This window comes from Panthera pardus, unplaced genomic scaffold, assembly GCF_024362965.1.
Source record: "Panthera pardus isolate Hobbes unplaced genomic scaffold, ASM2436296v1 HiC_scaffold_17, whole genome shotgun sequence".
Classification (NCBI taxonomy): Eukaryota; Metazoa; Chordata; class Mammalia; order Carnivora; family Felidae; genus Panthera; species Panthera pardus.
In genome coordinates this window covers 123,111,979-123,130,139 of record NW_026526732.1, presented here as the reverse complement: position 1 = coordinate 123,130,139, position 18,161 = coordinate 123,111,979, and the positions used below count along the sequence as shown (strand labels likewise).

General features: G+C 47.4%; 1 protein-coding gene across 2 annotated transcripts in view; it reads right to left on the bottom strand.

The window, feature by feature from the left end:
- Window positions 1–18,161, bottom strand: part of ADTRP (androgen dependent TFPI regulating protein) — a 66,161-nt gene that overhangs the window by 13,966 nt on the left and 34,034 nt on the right. For both annotated transcript variants that reach the window (XM_019420114.2, XM_053904908.1), the window contains one exon: window positions 9,018–9,133. In XM_019420114.2, coding sequence (XP_019275659.1) covers window positions 9,018–9,133 — 116 coding nt within the window. The remainder of the gene's footprint in view (window positions 1–9,017; window positions 9,134–18,161) is intronic.

Below are 18,161 nucleotides of genomic sequence, written 5' to 3'. Positions count from 1 at the left end.
TGGGCTTTCTCGGACCCTTCAATCCACTTTCCTTACCACAAGCTACTAGCGATCCATTAATCTTTCCAAAAGAGAAATCTGTTCAGGGCACTCCCCTGCCTCCAGTGGACCCCACCAATGCTTTAGGAAAATACCCAAGCTCCTTTACCCAGCCTACCTGGCCTTGTCCTGCCCACCTGTCCACCTTCAGATCTAGAATCCATCCATATTAGACCCTTTTCTGTTTCTTAAATAAACCAAGCACTGCAGCTCTGGGCTTTCACTCATGCTGTTGTCTCTGCCTGGAACACCTGTGACCTTTTCGCTTCCTAGGACACACTTCTCCTCGCTCTGTGCCTGGCTGAACCATACTCACACTTCAAGTTTCAGCTTATAAGTCAATTTCTCTAGAAAAGATTTCCCAAAGATCCCATAACACCCATTCAGTTAGGTTCTTATGCCGTATACTTCCTTTACCACGAACTTACCCTTGTTGTTTATTTGATTGTCTTTCTCAAGCTGGAATGGGACAAGGATTATATCTATCATGTACATCTGTTTCCCAAGTGCTGGGAACATAGCAAGTTCTTTATATTTTTAAGCAAATGACTCTGGGGTGTTTCTACTAGCACCTATAGTTCCCTCTTTATATATATTATATATTATATGTATATATATATTATATATATATAACATATATATAATATATATAACATATATATAATATATATATAACATATATATATATAACATATATATAATATATATAACATATATATAATATATATATAACATATATATATATAACATATATGTATATAACATATATATATGTTAACGTATATTTTTGAGACAGAGAGAGAGCATGAGCAGGGGAGGGGCAGAGAAAGAAGGAGACACAGAATCCAAAGTAGGCTCTAGGCTCTGAGCTGTCAGCACAGAGCCCGACGTGGGCTCGAAATCACAGACTGTGAGATCATGACCTGAGCCGAAGTTGGATGCTCAACCGACTGAACCACCCAGGTACCCCAGCACCTATGGTTCTCTAACTGCTGTTCACTGCAGCTTCTGCAGACAGCTCTCAGCTGCGTGACCCACCAAGAACATCACAGCCTCTAAAACCAGGGAGGGGCGCCTGGGTGGCTCAGTCGGTTAAGCGGCCGACTTCGGCTCAGGTCATGATCTCGCGGTCCGTGAGTTTGAGTCCTGCGTGGGTCTCTGTGCTGACAGCTTGGAGCCTGGAGCCTGCTTCTGATTCTGTGTCTCCCTCTCTTTCTTCCCCTCCCCCATTTGTGCTCTGTCTCTCTCTGCCTTTCAAAAATGAATAAATGTTAAAAAATTAAAAAAAAAATAAAACCAGGGAGATGTACCCTTGGCCTTCCAGACTTTAGTTAATCGATTGCTCACTTTATTAATACTTTGAAGAGGCCAATAATTCTGACCCTCAGTTCAGAGAGCAATACTCTGTGTCCTTCTAGAGCTGTCTGCTGAGTGAATCTATATGAGTCAGGCTGGGCAGGCACAGACTGGCAGCCAAAAATTAATCTTTTATAGTTTTCTTATCCTAGATATTATAGCATCCGATGGTTCTCATAAAATTCATATTTTCTGTGTCTTATCAGTACACAAACAGTGGAAGTCTGTGGGTTAGGGACTAGTAGATAAAAAGGGGTTTTGTGGGCTTTACACATATACTTGCTTTTTTTCAGTTTATATTTTTTTTTGAGGGACAGGGAGCACAAGTGGGGGAGGGGCAGAGAGGGGGGGGGGGAGAGAGAGAATCCTAAGCAGGTTCCACACTGCCAGTGCACAGCCTGATGTGGGGCTCGAACTCACAGACTGTGAGATCATGACCTGAGCTGAAGCAGGATGCTTTACCAGCTGAGCCATCTAGGCTCTTGTATGCATATACTTCGTAAAGCATGAACACTCATGCTGTATCAGTAGAATAATAGAATTAAAGGGCCCTCTGGCCCCATATTTTCATGCTGACTTCCTACAAAAGCATGCAAGATGGTCACGTTGCACCTGAGACCAGAAGGCAAGCACAACCTGAATTCACATTTTGTCAACAAATTCAACAAATTAGCAGAAGACTTCCTACCATGAAAATGTCCTTGAGAACAACTGGGACCTGGTGATTCTTTAAGGTGGGGACAGAGCCTATTGCTGCCTTTGCAATGCAGCCCCGTGTCACCCTTCTGTTCACCTGCCTGCCCAGGCTCCCAAACACAAACAATGGAAGGTCAAAGATACCTGCCAGCTCCTGGCTTTTTAATAGTAACTTGTGAATTTCTACCACTGTCTTTTTTTTTTTTTAAGTTCATTTATTCATTCTGAGAGAGGGAGAGCGCGAGAGCAGGAGAAGAGCAAAGAGAGAGGAAGAAAGAGAATCCCAAGCAGGCTCTGCATTGTCAGCGCAGCATCCGATGTGGGGTTTGAACTCAGAAACCATGAGATCATGACCTGAGCAGAAATCAAGAGTCAGATGTTTAACCGACTGAGACATCCAGACGTCTCTTCTACCACTGTCTTAAAAAAATCCATGTTAGGTAAAGAGTGTAAGAAAGAGAAGAGAAGAGAATGAGGAGAGGAGAGGAGAGGAAAGAGAAAAGAAAACAAAAGAAAAGATAAAAGAAAAGGAAAAGAAAAGGAAAAGAAAAGAAAAGAAAGGAAAAGAAAAGAAAAAAGAAAAGAAAAGGAAAGGAAAGGAAAGGAAAGGAAAAGAAAAAAAAAGAATGGAAAGGAAAATATAAAAGAAAAGAAAAGGAAAAGAAAAGGAAAGGAAAGGAGAAAAGAAAAGAAAAAAGAAAAGAAAAAAAGAAAAGGAAAAGAAGAGAAAAGAAAAGAAAAGATAAAAGAAAAGGAAAAGAAAAGGAAAAGAAAAGAAAAGGAAAAGAAAAAAAAAGAATGGAAAGGAAAAGATAAAAGAAAAGGAAAGGAAAAGGAAAGGAAAGGAAAGGAAAGGAAAGGAAAGGAAAAGAAAAGAAAGGAAAGGAAAGGAAAAGAGAAAAGAAAAGAAAAAAGAAAAGAAAGAAAAGGAAAAGAAAAGAAAAGGAAAGGAAAGGAAAGGAAAGGAAAGGAAAGGAAAAGAAAGGAAAGGAAAAGAGAAAAGAAAAGAAAAAAGAAAAGAAAAAAAGAAAAGGAAAAGAAAAAAAGAAAAGAAAAGAAAAGAAGAAAAGGAAGAGAAAAGAAAAGGAAATTTTAAATGGAGTAGAAAGAAACGGTGAAGCTAGAGGGCTAAATTATTTACCTAGATGTTGAAAAATATCAGCAATAATGAGAGTTGTTTGGGGTGGCCACCTGTTCAAGACAGTTAAAACTGTTGCCCACCCTCACGATATTGCCCCCTTCTGGGCCAGTGCCTCATCCTCCCTTCAGGGACTGTTGGGCTCTTGTACCTTCTCCATTTTCTACCATTGGATCATTCTTTGCTACTCTGCTGCCCCATTGTCCTTCCTGCCCCTTAGAGGAGGGCATTGCCCCCCAGCATTTACTTTCCATCTCTCCCTCTCTCTCTCTCTCCCCACTCTCAGTCTCTCACTCTTTTTCCAGGAAGCTCATTCTACCAGGAGGGTTTACTCCCTGGATCTCCACTGTCCCACCTCTCCTGGGAAGGATGTCCAAATGGAAGTTCCTCTAGGCAAGTAGTTCTCAGCCTTGGCTGAAGATGAGAACTGCCATGGGGAGCTTTAAAAATCCCAATGCTCAGGACGCACCCTAAACTAATTAAACCAGAATCTTTTGGAATAGGACACAGATAGGGGGTTTTACATGGAGTCTTTCACTTACACCCTCAAGCCATTTTGTTTCCCTAACGTTTCTACATGTATTAGTGCGACTACCATCTTCCCTCGTCTACCAGCCAAAAACTCATAGAACCGTCCTTGACTTTTTCTTCTCGTTGGCCCATGGCATGCCAATGAAGCCACAAACCTATTCTGTTACTTCCACAATGTGTCTCGGGTGCCCTCATTCCCCCTTGTACAGGAGTATCACTCTTCAGCATCGTATTACTTCTAATTTTTGAAACAGGCATTTGGGTCGAGCAAGAGCCAAGGTTTGCACAGGAGGGACAAGTGTGGACGACCCTTCCCTCTCCCAGCCCTCCACTTTTACCTGTCTCCAGATTGCTCCCCAGCTGGCCTGGGCTCCAAATGTGGACAACTAGGGGCCTTGTGTTGGCATCTTTATATTTATTTCATATATTAATTTACATGGGGACAAAGGAGTACCTCTGGGAAAAATGGGACTGGGAGTCTGATCTCAAGATTCAAGGGTGTGAAACTCCGGTGTGTCTAGACAATCCCAGACAAGTGTTGTATTTATACCCGGGAAAAAGTTAACAGTGGTTCCGGGCAGCGATTTACCATGATGCCTTAGTGGACGTAGATGCTGATCTTGGAACTCAGCTTAGTGCATCGCTCTGGCAGCTTTTAATGTATTCCGGCGCTGAGGTATCTGTATGTGTAAATGTGTGTGCATGGAAATGGATGCCCAGATTTAGAGGATTGTTGTCCCTGAGGGCCCAGGCACCTTTGATGGGGAAGCTCACCTGAGTGAGCCGAGTATAGAAGACAGAAATGATCTCTCTTGCCTCACAGGAGCTGCTATTGAGGACGACTTTACAGACACCTCCCCTGCTGCTGGGTCATAGCTGCGTATCTGTGTGATGCTCGTCCCTGGCAAGACCTCACGAGATAGCAGAGACACCTGCGGCACCTGCAGATTTCTGGTCTACCGAGAGCAAGGTGGCAACCTGCTGCAGGTCAGCTGGGGCTGTCGTAGCGGCCGGTAGTGTTATCCTATGGACACAGCGGACCTGTGGGCGATAACAGTGTGGGTCTCAGCAGATGGGGGGTGGAGTGCAAACTGACTTGGATGCGGAGCCCGGTGGAGACGGGGGGCCCAGGAGGCTAGGTGTGCATGACCAGTCGGCAGGTGTGAACACTCATGGGCTTATTGGAACGCTCAGGGAGGAGGATCTTGGAGACCCGGGCCACCTGCCGCCAGGAAAATAGTGCCCGGAGCACCCAGACATGGGCAGACATGGGAGCTATGACGTAACCATGGATCAAGACTAGGACATTGGGATCAAACTCAATGATAAGAATATTCCGCCCACCTTTTGTTTGGGGGTTATTTTATTCTGTTTTGCTTCCCGTGCAAAGCTGCTTCCTCCTCTGTGTTCCCCGTGGCTCCTTGTATTTGCTGTATTTCCTCACCTCCCATCTTGTGCTCTGACGATGTGCGGCTCATCCCCACTTATGAAGCACAAACCCCCCGTAGACTGGGGCTGGGCCTTATATAACTTGGCTCTTCCCAGCAGGACCAGCCTCGTGTTAGGGGGAATATTTGTTCACTAAAAGAGCGGATCAGAGCCAGCGGTAGGAACAGGTCTGTTTTCCCGCTCCTCGCCATGACCTCAGAGAGAGCTGGGTGACGAGTTTAGGGGTGAGAGAGAAGGGAGCGGGAAGCAAGCTACCGTATTTCTAGGTGAGTAAGGCTTGCCAAAGGAAATGAAACGTTTGCAGTCATCGCTCCTTTGCAAAGCTTTCTTTTCCCACTTACGGGCCAGCCCTCCAATTCTGCAATCTGAAAAATGACAAAAATCAAGGGCCACGTGTGAGGCAGTCCCCACGGTCCCAGTGGCTATTTTTAGGTCGTCGTGACACGGTTTCGGCAGTGCGCTGCTTCCCCAGCTCAGCATTACTGCCGTTTTTCTGACTCATGTTTGTTTCTCACGCTCACCCTGGCCCCGGCCCATACTCTTTACCTCATTCTTGCCACGCCGTTTCCCTATTTGACCATCCAAACCGGCCTGCCTAACAGCTGGCCCCCAGCCACTTCCCTAAAACGTCTCTGTGGATAGCCACACTTTGTGGAACTTGGTTGATGGCCATCTGTCGCTGCAAGGGCCCCACGGGCCCCAGGGCATTGCGTAAGGGCGGAGGCGGCCGACGGCCGAGTCTGAGCTCCCACCACCGGGAGCGGACAGAGGTAGGGAAGCTGTAGTCAATGCAGCAGCGAAAGTGTCCTCTTTGTCCCAGCAAAAGTGGAGCCTAACGGGGCCAAATGCCGCCTTGGTACTTCATCGGTGATGAGGAGGTCCAAATCGCAAACCTCTTCCGCTCCTCACCCGGGCCCACCCAGTCACGTTCCTACTGGCGACAGGTCTCTGTCACCTCCCTCCCTCCCCTCGTTCCATTGTATCACTGTAACATCCAGTCCGAGCACAGAGCCGGGAACAACGACATCACCGAAGTTTTTCGACCGTGGAAATGAGGTTAAGCTTCGGCTCATGCTCACCCCCCAGCTCACTTTGCAGAGTGTTTTGCTCACGCGGGGAGCTGAGCAAATCTCCGGCCGTGTGGAGACGGCGGAAAGCGAACTGGATTTGGAAACGGGAGCCTGGAGTGTAAGTCCCAGCTTCAACTTTTCCCCAGCCACAGGACCTGGGGCATGTCATTTAATCTGTGAGGCTTCAGGCCTTCGGTGCTAGATGACCTCCCAGTCACTTCCATCACTCGCCCTCTCTGATTCCGTTTGCAGATTGACCGATATTGTCATCGGTTGGCTAACATCCATTCTTTCCAGCTACCACAAGTGCCACTAATTGGTCTCCCCGTCTTGTTCTTCTTTAATTTCCTCCAGAGTCATCTTTCCAATCAGTCATTTACTCCTCCGCCTAAAACTTTCCCACAGACAAGCCCTTACCTCCTACAGTCCAGATTCACTGATGTGAATTCATGAGCCGGCTTTTCCTGTCCTCCAATTCAGCCCTACCCTCAGCAACTCCAGCCCTTTGCAGATGCTGTTCCCTCTGTGTGAAGATCTTTCCCATGTCTGTCTTGACTTATTCCTTCTCATTCTTTGGGTCTCAGCTGGGACATCAATTCCCTGCCGAAGCCAGCTCTCAACATCCTTCCTGGGCACCCACAGCACCCTGTGCTTCCTCTTATTATAGTCCCCTCACCCTGTTGTCCTTGTGGGCAATTTCCTGTCTCTCAGACGCTGAAAGCAGCATGGTGCCTTGCACACCTCTGTGTCTTCAGTTGGTTAACACAGTGCCTGGCACTGATGAATAATCGAATGGACACATGATACTCTCGCACCGGACCCCCATCTCATTGCAACTCTTTTCTCCACCGACAAGCTAAGCTCTCTTGACTGCTGCTTCTCATCTTTGCGGCCGCCACAATTACTCCCCAAGATACCAGTGGCGTTAGGTGCTTTTCTACCCTCTTGGTCTCTGAAGATAAGAGGGCAAAAGTCAGGTGTGACGATGGGTGACCGCCTTCCAAGTCGTTAGGTGGAAGAAGTTAACAGACCAAAGATGCTACCGTATATATAAACTCCAAAAGTTACACTCAGCAAGGAGAACTCAATCCGATGAAAGTCCGCCCAAAAAGGCAAAAGTATGGAAATTCGTGTGGATAATCTGCCAGGGGCCACCCTGCTTCGGGTCCACACATAATAATACGAGAAAATATCTTGATATATACATACTCTTACCCAACCTCAGGATCCAGATATTCTATCTTTAGGGATTTAGTCCTATGGGTTAAGCCAGATATGCTAAGTACCTGGCATGTATCTTCCCACCTGCCATTCTTACACTATGGACAGATATTGCTAAGGATGACAAAACTCTTTTTTGTAGGGTCTCAGAATCCTTCTCGACACTGTGCTCCAGAATCAACTGCCAGCAGGTGTCCAACCATCACCTGTTCCCTAAAAGTGTCCTTTGTTAAAGTGCAAGGACCCCAGGAGTGCCTGGGTGGCTCAGTTAAGCCTCTGACTTGATTTCAGCTCAGGTCGTGATCTGACAGCCATACAATTGAGCCCCGTGTCAGGATCTGGGATAGATGTGGAGCCTGCTTGGGATTCCTTCTCTCTTTCTCTACTCCTCCCCTGCTCATGCTCTCTGTCTCTAAAAAAAAAAAAAAGTAAAGGCCCCAGAGTGGAGACCAGTGTAGAGTTCTAAGGTAGATTTATTGAGCAAGTACTTTCTTTCTTCAAAAGAAAAGAAGCAAGAAAGATGTGGGGCACTCAGAGAAGGAGAGGTGCAGCAGGGGAGGAGGGACATACATTCCAGAAGGACACAAAAGGCACGGGAGGAGCCATCATCTGAGTTCTGGGCACAAAGGTTATGGGCTCTGAAGCAAAGGACGGCAAAACCAATGAAACAAGCAACGTCCTATGGAATGTGCTCTCATTCTGGCTGCTACCTCCAGCAGAGCCCTATACTTAATTGAACCTCCATATATAAGGAGGGATTGGGGGATTACCCAGACTGTCAGACACAAACGGCTTAGATGAGTCTAGACTGGAGAAGGAACAGCAAGATTAGCTTCTGATCTGCAGGGATCATGCTTGGCATGCCCCTGTCTGTAGAGCAAGATACGGTAGTGGATGAGAAGGCGACAGCATGGGAAGGGGGGGGCGGTTCTAGTCATTGGGTGGAAGGCCAAGCCTTTTCCCTTGATGACAGACCATTGGGCAGCGTTCCTGAGTATTGGTGGCAGCAGGTAGTTGAATAATGAAGTCTAGGCCAGCTCTCCCGTGCCTCCAGCGTGGCTGGTCTGCAAGGCGCTGGGAAATTGCCCCAACGCCCCGTAGGAGCTCTGGTGCCAGATGTTGATGCAAATAAGCCCCTAAAGATACAGGCAACAGAAACGGGCCAAAGGAGCATGCCCGAGCCATCAAATGCCTTTTTAATTGCAAACGGAACCAACGATCAATATTTTCTTGGGGGGAGTAACATGCATAGCTGTGCAATGATGACTTCTTCACGAGACAGAGAGAGGAGTGTGCAACTGCTCCCTGTGGACTCACACCTGTGCACTCTGGCACAAGTGACGTTCCCGTGAGGGTCCACATCAGACAGTAAGAATCTATCCTGCCTAACGATGTAATGATGGTTAAATCCCTGTTAACCCAAGATGGAGGCACTCCTATAGAACAGAGTGCTGCTTCTGGGGTATCCAGAGTCTTGAAAGAAAAGTCTAAGGAGATTTCCTCTCTGCGATGCATACCTGCTGATGTAAGCAAGGCTGGCCACAGCCAACAAGGTGAGTCCTTTCTTCTTCAGTGGGTAGCAGTGTGGCCTGAGGATGACTTCAACCAGCGAGAAGGGTAGTATGGATGTGTGCTGGAGGAGAAGAAGTGATAAATCGTCACGTCAGACAGCCCCGGCGGCCTGCCATGCCCCCAGTTCTCTCCTTCCTTTCCAATCTACCTTCTCATGCAACTACCAGCTGAAACTTCCCCAAACTTGGCTCGCCTCATGCTCCTTAGATGCCCAAGAGCCTCCAATGGCTCCCTACTGCCTGCCATACTGGTCCAAACTCCGTTGTCTGGCCACCAAGGCTCTTTGTAATGTTCTAGCACCTTCTCTGCTCCTGCTTATTGCTCTCTGCTCTTCTCTTCCCACCCACCCACCCACCCCCACACACACACTCTTACACACCCACCCACACACACTCCTTCACTAGAACAAAGCTGTTTCCTCCATTCCCCTTTGCACTCAGCGTGCTAGTTCCCACCCTCACACTTCTGTTCATGCCCCGACTCTCCGTGTGGAATGCCTTCTCTCCCTGTATTCTAATCATTCATGTTCTTCACAGCCAAGACAATCTTCCACGATGCTGTCTCTGAATTTTCCTCTTGCTAATTTCTCTCACCCAATTCCACTGCATTTGTATCCCGCTCCATGTAGTCTGGCACTTACGATGTGTACTCGTAAGATCTGGGGGTGGGGTGGTGGAGAATACTGCTTACTGGGAACATCTAGTAGTGTGAGTATTTCATGTATATATATTTTCACACGTACAGCTATCACTCCCCTTTCATCCCCGGTCCCCGATCGCCTCGGCTCTTGGTAGCCTCTCGTGTCCTCAGGCTCCGCTTGTAAACCCCAACTCATTCCCATTCCTGATCCCCAAGGCAATAGTCGCTGGGGCTTAGAGATGTCACGGGGCCCATATCACCGTGCTCCCATGCCCGGCTGTGTGGCTGGGGCCCTGGGTGCCGGCTCTGGGTGGCCTTTGCTCTCAGTCATGTCTGCGTCGTGCTCAGAGGCATCTCCAGAAGACCACAGTTTCTTCTCACTCTACCTGAACTAGGGAGGGTACGGTCAGGAGATCCAGACCCGCAGATGACAAGAAATGTGGCAAGTTTTTATGCGGTAGGGGTGGAAGGAGAAGGAACAAATCTTAATAAGAGGGCATTGCTGGGCAGAGAGGGCCTCCTGGGGCCCTGACAAGGCTGCAGTTGGTTGGTGCAAAGTAATTAGGCCTCTTCCAGGCCCCGGGTTCCCTCATGTTAGTAGCAAAGCTTAGAGGAACAGTGTTGCAGACAAGCTATAGCTTTTATATATACAATTTTTTTTTTTTTTTTTAATATCAGAGAGAGAGAGAGGAGAGAGAGAGCACAAGTGGGGGAGAGGGGCAGAAGGAGACAGAGAATCTCCAGGAGGCTCCGCACTCAGCCCCATTCAGGGTTCCATCCCACAACCCATCATGACCTGAGCCGAAATCAAGAGTCGGACGCTCAACTGACTGAGCCCCCCCAACCCCCCTGCCCGGCGTCCCCATGCTACAGCTTTGATAGACTTTGCCCCAGGATGGTCCTGAACTTACTGACGGGTTGCATGTACAAGTGGAAAGACACGTAGGCCAATTGGCATACCCCACATCTTTCTCTGGTCTGATTTTCGGCTATAGTTTCTGCGTCTCTCCCTCTAATAAAGTGCATCGTGGTTGCAGGCACGAACTTTCAGATCTGACCTTGGGCTCATGACTTGAACCTGAACTTCAGCTTCCTAAGCTATACGATGGAGAATAGCCAGTCCACATGTCACAGGGAACACCACCCTGAGGATGAGGGGTAGAGCGTCTAAAGGGCTTCGCCCTCCGCCCCTGAGCACTTCCAGTGAGTGTTAGCTGGGATTGCCACCATTATCACTGTGACCGCTGTCCTTCATCCCCTTGGTGGCCCAGTGTGGCTGAAGGGAGGTTCTGGGCTGCCCACAGCACCAGGTGTTCAGATGCAGGCGTGCAAGCAGCTGGAAGAGGGTAGCACGGCGGTCCCTGTGGCCACCCTGTGGCTCCCTCCCCAGCCCACGGTGGTTGCCTATGCTCCCAGCCGTGGCCACCTCCGAGCCCTGGCTACGCCCCGTGACTGCCGTCAATGATCTTTTCACCCAGAGGCCACCTCGGGAGGCAAGAGACGGGGCTTGTCTGCCCAGCACGGCCACCTGCCTCTCCACCCGCCCTCCCTCTGCCGCAGCCAGGAAGATCCGGCTTCTATTAGGAAGCATTAACAGTCCCATTATACTGGCCATTGATCTGACAGATTTTATTAACCCTGTCTGTCGTCAGCAGCTTCCATTCTCTACATTAACGATCATTTGGAACAGAATTCCCGGGGAATAATGTAGTGCGTTCGCATTAGGAGCAAATGAGTTCGTAGTGATTAATGCTCTTGCAACAAATAACTCAGGAATGCATGACTGGTCACCTCGTCTAGAAGCCTGCCCTTTGCAAGTGACATTCAATTGGATTTCCAAATGACTTCTCCCTGATGACTTCTGGGAAGTTTACCTCGGTGATGTCATTAGTGACGGGCCATATACTGTGGCTTAATACCAGCTAAAAGGTCTTTAAAAGAATCACATTTTTTGGCCGGAGCTGGGGGATAGGAGGAAGACGGCCGTCTGAGAGCTTTCTAAACATGGAGCTACCGTGAGGAGACAAGCGTGATACAATACACCTCCTGCTGTTTCAAACGTCCTGGTATTTCACCTCGCGTTCATATACATTGTATAACCTTTATCAGGCTGCGCGTGATTTTTTTTTTTTTTCCTCTGAGGAAGAAAAAACAACTCAGGAAGAGAAAAATCAAATATGCTTTCTGCTTCCAAAAAATCTAATAATTAGGCTGGGATTGACACAAATTAGAACACTGCCAAAAATTACTGAAAACAGTGACTCATTCTGTATTTCAATTAACAGTTTCTCAGTTTCCCTTATAAACAGTGAAACTGACAAAAATTAATTATCTCAGAGGGGGTAAAATATTTCCTTCCAGAGTAAACAAAAACATCATGGGCTGAAACAATAGTACGTGCTCACAGAGAGGATGCAGTGAAATGATCTTCCCTTGTCAACTAGCCATCATTTTGGTACAGTTTTCCCTTGAATATCTCGTTCCAAATGCATTGGTTAAAAGGACAGTGCTGCTCTTTCCCCATCCTTCTCTACCAAATTATGCCTTTGTCTCCTGTCCTCAGTGGAACGCCCACTTTGGTCTGAATCTCTTGCAGACGTAATGCTAAGCCTGAGACAGGGATTTAAGAATTAGGATATTAAAGCATTTTATCTTTCAATTTTTATTTTAAAAAAATGTTAATGGTTACTTTTTAAAAAATGTTTGGAATGTTTATTTTGAGAGAGAGAGACAGAGCGTGAGCGGGGGAGGGGCAGAGAGCGAGGGAGACACAGAATCCCAAGCAGGCTCCAGGCTCCGGGCGGTCTGCACAGAGCCGGACGCAGGGCTCGAACCCACAGATGGTGAGATCATGACCTGAGCCGAAGTCGGACGCCCAACCGGCTGAGCCACCCAGGTGCCCCAAATGTTTGTATGAGAGAAAGAGAGAAAGACAGAGAGAATGTGAGCAGGAGAGGGGCAGAGAGGGAGAGAGAGAGAACCCCAAGCAGGCTCCACACTGTCAACGCAGAGCCCTACACGGGGCTCCAACTCACAAAACCAGGAGGTCATGGCCTGAGACGTAATCAAGAGTCAGACCCTCAAGGGACTGAGCCACCCAGGCACCCCTATTGGTAAAGCATTTTAGATACCTTGTTGCAAAATAGCCTTGGCCACAAGAACTTAAATTTACCAGCGCACAGAGCATTCTTACAAGGTTACACGAGTGGCAACATGAAACATAAGGAGCATTTACTTTTACTCACTTCCCCCCCGCCCAGGGAGCTACGGAGCTGTTATAAAGAGCTATCCTGTTAGGTTTAAAAAAAATTTTTTTTAATGTTTATTTATTTTTGACAGAGAGACAGAGACAGAGCATGAGTGGAGGGAGGGGAAGAGAGAGAGGGAGACACAGGTTCCAGGCTCTGAGCTGTCAGCATAGAGCCCAACGCGGGGCTCAAACTCACTGACTGCGAGATCACGACCTGAGCTGAAGTCAAACGCTCAACCGACTGAGCCACCTTGGCGCCCCAAGAGCTTCCCTGTTTTTGAGGCTACGGGTATAATCAGATGCATTTGCCTGATTCTGGAGAAAGAAGCAAGCCTTAATCCCCGAGATAACCCATGGAGCCCCCAGGTTTCCATCACAGTCATGCAGGCTCCAAGCCCTAAATCCATAAGCCTAGGATGGTCCCACTCTTATCTCTAAGATCCTCGAGGGGCAAGAGCACTTAATTTTCTCCAGTGAAAGGATTCAGGGAGCCTCCACATTTTGAAAAGCAGGTAACGCTTAAAAATACGGTCTCTGCCTTTTTCCTCTGTTTCATTTCCTTGTTGGACTGGCTCTCGTGTTGATTTGAGTTGATCAAGATAGACACGGCTGCTTCTAGCCTCTTGGACTGGTCATTGAGAGACTTTGTCCTTCAGAAGCTGTTTCTCACAATGAGCTTCCGTAATATCGCCCGCTTTGTGTTCTTATCAGTGTTCGCCTCCTTCCCTCTGTTCAGGCAACGCTGAAATCTTAGAATCAGTTCCTTACACTGACTCTAAACTGAGGTCCTTTCCCCCAAGTCTCTAAAACAATGTCTTTGGTTTGTTTATGGTGCTAATGGATTGATAATTTTAAATGAAGTTTTAGGGGTGCCGGGGTGGCTCAGTCAGTTAAGCGTCCAATTCTTTTTTTTTTTAACTTTTTTTTTTTTAAGTTTATTTAATTTTGAGAGACAGAGACAGAGCACAAGCAGGGGAGGGGCAGAGAGAGAGGGAGACCCAGAATCCAAAGCAGGCCCCAGGCTCTGAGCTGTCAGCACAGAGCCCAACGTGGGGCTCGAACTCGGGAGCGTTGAGATCATGACCCGAGCCAAAGTCAGACGCCTAACTGACTGAGCCACCCAGGCGCCCCAAGTGTCCAACTCTCGATTTCGGCTCAGGTCATGATCTCACAGTTCGTGAGACAGATCCCCGTGTCAGGCTCTGTGCCTGCTTAAGATTTTGTCTCTCTCCCTCTCTCTCTGCTCCTCCCCCACACGCTCTATATCAAAATAAATAAATAAACTTAAAGAAAGATGAAGTTTTATTGCACCAGCAAGATCTCATTTCTGGGGACATTCAGGGTATTTTTTGCTTACTATGCATTAAATATAACACTTCTTCTGTATTAAAAAAACACAAAAGCCTTTACAAAATCTCCTCAGGGGCAAACACATGGCCAAAACATCCATTAAAACTTAAATGTAAATACAGCAGACATGGAAAAGGAGGCAAAACAAACCTTAATAGAATGCTATTATACTCGGGCTTGTTATTACACTGCTGGGTCATGTTCCTTAAGCTCGCAAACTCCATGTGGTAAAAACACACAGTAATAATTGTTTTGTAAATCCTTGTAAGACCATCTCTGATTTCAATAACTACCATTTATTTGCCAGCGAAAAACTTTTGCCTCCTTCCTCACCACTGTAATTTCTGACTCTGACACCCACAGGTTGGGACAATGGTGAAGGTCTCCCTGGAAATATTTTGTATCCAAAAGCAGAGACCATCTGTATTCTTTCTGGCCCCTATGTTGTTACAGTTACAATTTTGCTTTAAATCCATCGGATACACGAAAATCCAGAAACGTAGACATAGGTTATACCTTTCCTTTCCTTTCCTTTCCTTTCCTTTCCTTTCCTTTCTTCCTCTTTCTTTTCTTTTTCTTTCTTTCTTTCTTTCTTTCTTTCTTTCTTTCTTTCTTTCTTCCTTTCCTTACTTCCCTTCCCTTCCTTCCTCTTTCTCTTTCTTTCTTTCTCCCTTCCAAACTTTTCTTTCTTTCTTTCTTTCTTTCTCTTTCTTTCTTTCTTTCTTTCTTTCTTTTCCTTTTTATAAAGTGTTCCACCTACACTGCCTGTAGGTGTCTTTTCAGCCTCAAATACCAGAGAATAGAAGACACTGCCATTGGATTTGTAAAAAGTCCCTTTCCCACTTTCTAGAAAGTCAAGTGCACAAGGTAGGCACCACTATAATTAAAGAGCCAATGTTCAAATGCCTAGGGAGGGGGATTGGGAAGATAAACCACCCACAGAAAGAGCCACGGGTTTGCCTTTGATCTTCGTGGTCTTCCTGGGTGGGCTGACACAGCCCAGCGTGGCAAAACTCCAGACACAGAAGTTAAACACCAGTAGTCTTATTTACCAAGGAAGAGTAGTGATGTTTGCAATTTACTCTGAAATATACCAAAACTAAGATGAGTTGATGGATGGGCAGATGCACAGATTTGGGGTAAAGCAAATCCAGTGAACTACAAATAGTAGAATCCAAGTGGCAGGTATTATAGCGGATCACTGCAAAAATTCTTTCAACTGCACTTGGTTTGAAAATTTTCATAACAAAAGCTTGGGAGCAATGTGAATAGTCTTTACTGACCTGGAAAGAGAAGTAAATGCTCCACTGGGCTGAGCAAAAAAAAAAAGCATGGTGTTATTTATGAACTCATACATGGCTTGAACAGAGAGTTAAGTGATACATTTGTAAATCTTCTGAAGAGGGTTTCTAAGTGATTTCTCACTTACTACACTGTTGTCCCTTGGGTTAACATGGAGTTTGGCCAACAGCTCAGAGCAGCAGATCTTCTGATAGGAAGCTACTTGGCTTTGACAGCATCCAGCCTGGTGAAGAGGTGCCTGTTTAGACTCTATCCAGTTAAGGGTAGGACGAAAAGAAAGATCTGGGATCTTAGGACTCTACAATCTAGGGATATATATTTGCCTTTTCCTGTTCTCTCTCTCAGTACCTCTCCAAAGCACCCAAATCCCTTCCTCTCGTTTAATTCTCTCTGGCAATAACAACACCCTAGACACCTGCTGTAATCACCGACCCACTTCTTCATGTTTTCTACCCAAACTTGATACACTTTTCCTTTCCAATTCATCCCATGGCTGTCTATATCCTTTTATCTTCCCCAGCATCACCCCCCCCCCCAGCTTTACCCTTTCTTGTACATACTCAACATTGCAATTAGACTAACCTTCCTAAAACAAGTTTCATGTTGCTACTTCTGCTCAAAAAGCCTTCTGCAGCTCCCTGCTGCCTGGGGTCCACTGTTTAAACTCCTGATCTCATCTCATCTCTGATTTTCCACAGCTTCTCAACAGGCTCCCCCCTCCTTTGACTCAAACCAATCTCCTCATCATTCTGTTTCCTTCCCTAGACTTCCTTTCTTTTCCCCCTCCATTTGCTGAGCTCTAGAATGCTTCTCTCCCGACCAGCCCCACACACCTTTGAGATGCCTTGCAACCCAAAGCACCCGCCTTACCATGAGGAGACATGAAGGAAAATCAGGACCTAGGAGGCACTGAAATGCAGATCTACCAACCAGAGCTTTGCTGGGCTGCTCTTACTGAGATTGAAACTCAGCAATAGGTTGCCAGACAACCGAAGTAAAAAGAGAGAGATGGAACGAACAGTCTCTTTTCTCGTTTGTCCGTGTTTAGGGGAAAGCAAATTGTTCCACTAACATTTTCCACTAGTAGGTGGTGTCCCCGACGCAGAACAGGTCAGAGATCTAGGTTCCATAAACTGATAAGATCTGAAAGCAAAATAATAAAACAGAATCTCTAGGCGGGGACTCTGCCCGTAAGGAGATAATATTGTGTAATTAGGCTTCTCATGATCAGAGTAGTAGATCGACTCCCATAAATACCCTGTCCCCCCCTGGGGTGTTTTTGGTTGGTTTTGTTCCCCTTATGAGTCGGACAACAGCCCGTATTTTATTCTGTGCTGAGAGGCTGGAGCGGAGGTATTCTACCCCAGTTGGTGACACAGAGATCTAAATGCTTGGAGGATTTCAGTCAGTGGTAACAACGACAGCCCCTTACTGCAAAGGAGAAGCCAGCCCGCCTCTCGGAGCTGAGCACGCAGCCCTTTCTGCAACTTCTGGGGCCCATGCCCCGGCCACGCCACACCCATGTCACATCCTGCCTTTGCACGAGGTGCGCACGCTCCTGTCCCTCCCACAGCTCTTTGGGGCTGCCCTCCGCCCTGCGGTGCTCAGTTCCATTCCGTTCTGTTTCTTACGCTGTCACTTTCGTGTTTCCACGGTCAATTTTCTTCCCCTGGTGTCATCAGATTATCAACTCTTTGAGGGCAAAGATCTCATCTACTTTTTCAGGACGCCTCCCTCCTCTGCTTAATAAGTGCTTTCTGATCGATTTCCTCGATTTGAACGTATGTGTTGCAAAGTAGAATTAAGTCCTTCGTGCAGCCTACAGAGCTCCCGATGATCTGGTTGCCTCGCCCACCTTACCTCTAGGCCATGCTGTCCCTACGTACAGCCTTCGCCCCTCTTCTGCCACCCACAGTGATACATCACACACATGTCCCTCCCCTCCGTCGTCTCCTTCACCTTCTTCTCACCTTACAGGGCTTGGTGTAGATATCGCTGCCTCCGGGGAGCCTTCGCCACATCCTGAAACCTCCAGTACGTTCCCTTCCCGGCCACAGCTGGACCTCCCGTGCTCCTTCACATCAGAGTCACATCACTGTGCTCACGTGACACTGGCCAAACCTCCCAGGGATAGAAAAGACTCGAGGCTTAGGGCTATTCCCGTTTCATCACCAGCGCCCGACCCACTACTTGCCCTTCTCCGGCCACGTGACTGTTTGTGGCATTCATGCACAGATCAGTGGAACGATGGAGTGGGGCAGAAGAGGAAGGGGCCGTCCTCCACCTCTCCTGGCAAGACCACGCAGCGTTCTGGAAGGAGAAGACAGCAGCTGAAGGCCAGGTGCAGCTGACGTGGGCGGCCGCAGAACGGGCTGTGTCCACGGTCGCAGGGCCACATCAATCCCTCTTTGGGCGATCACCTTTATCCTTTGCCACGGCTACAGACGGAACCCCAGGTCCTGAGAGTGGACGTCGTGGGTCACAGGGAAACCCGTGAGAAAATGGGACGCCTGGGAACAAGCTCAGGGTGTCAACGTCACGACGACTA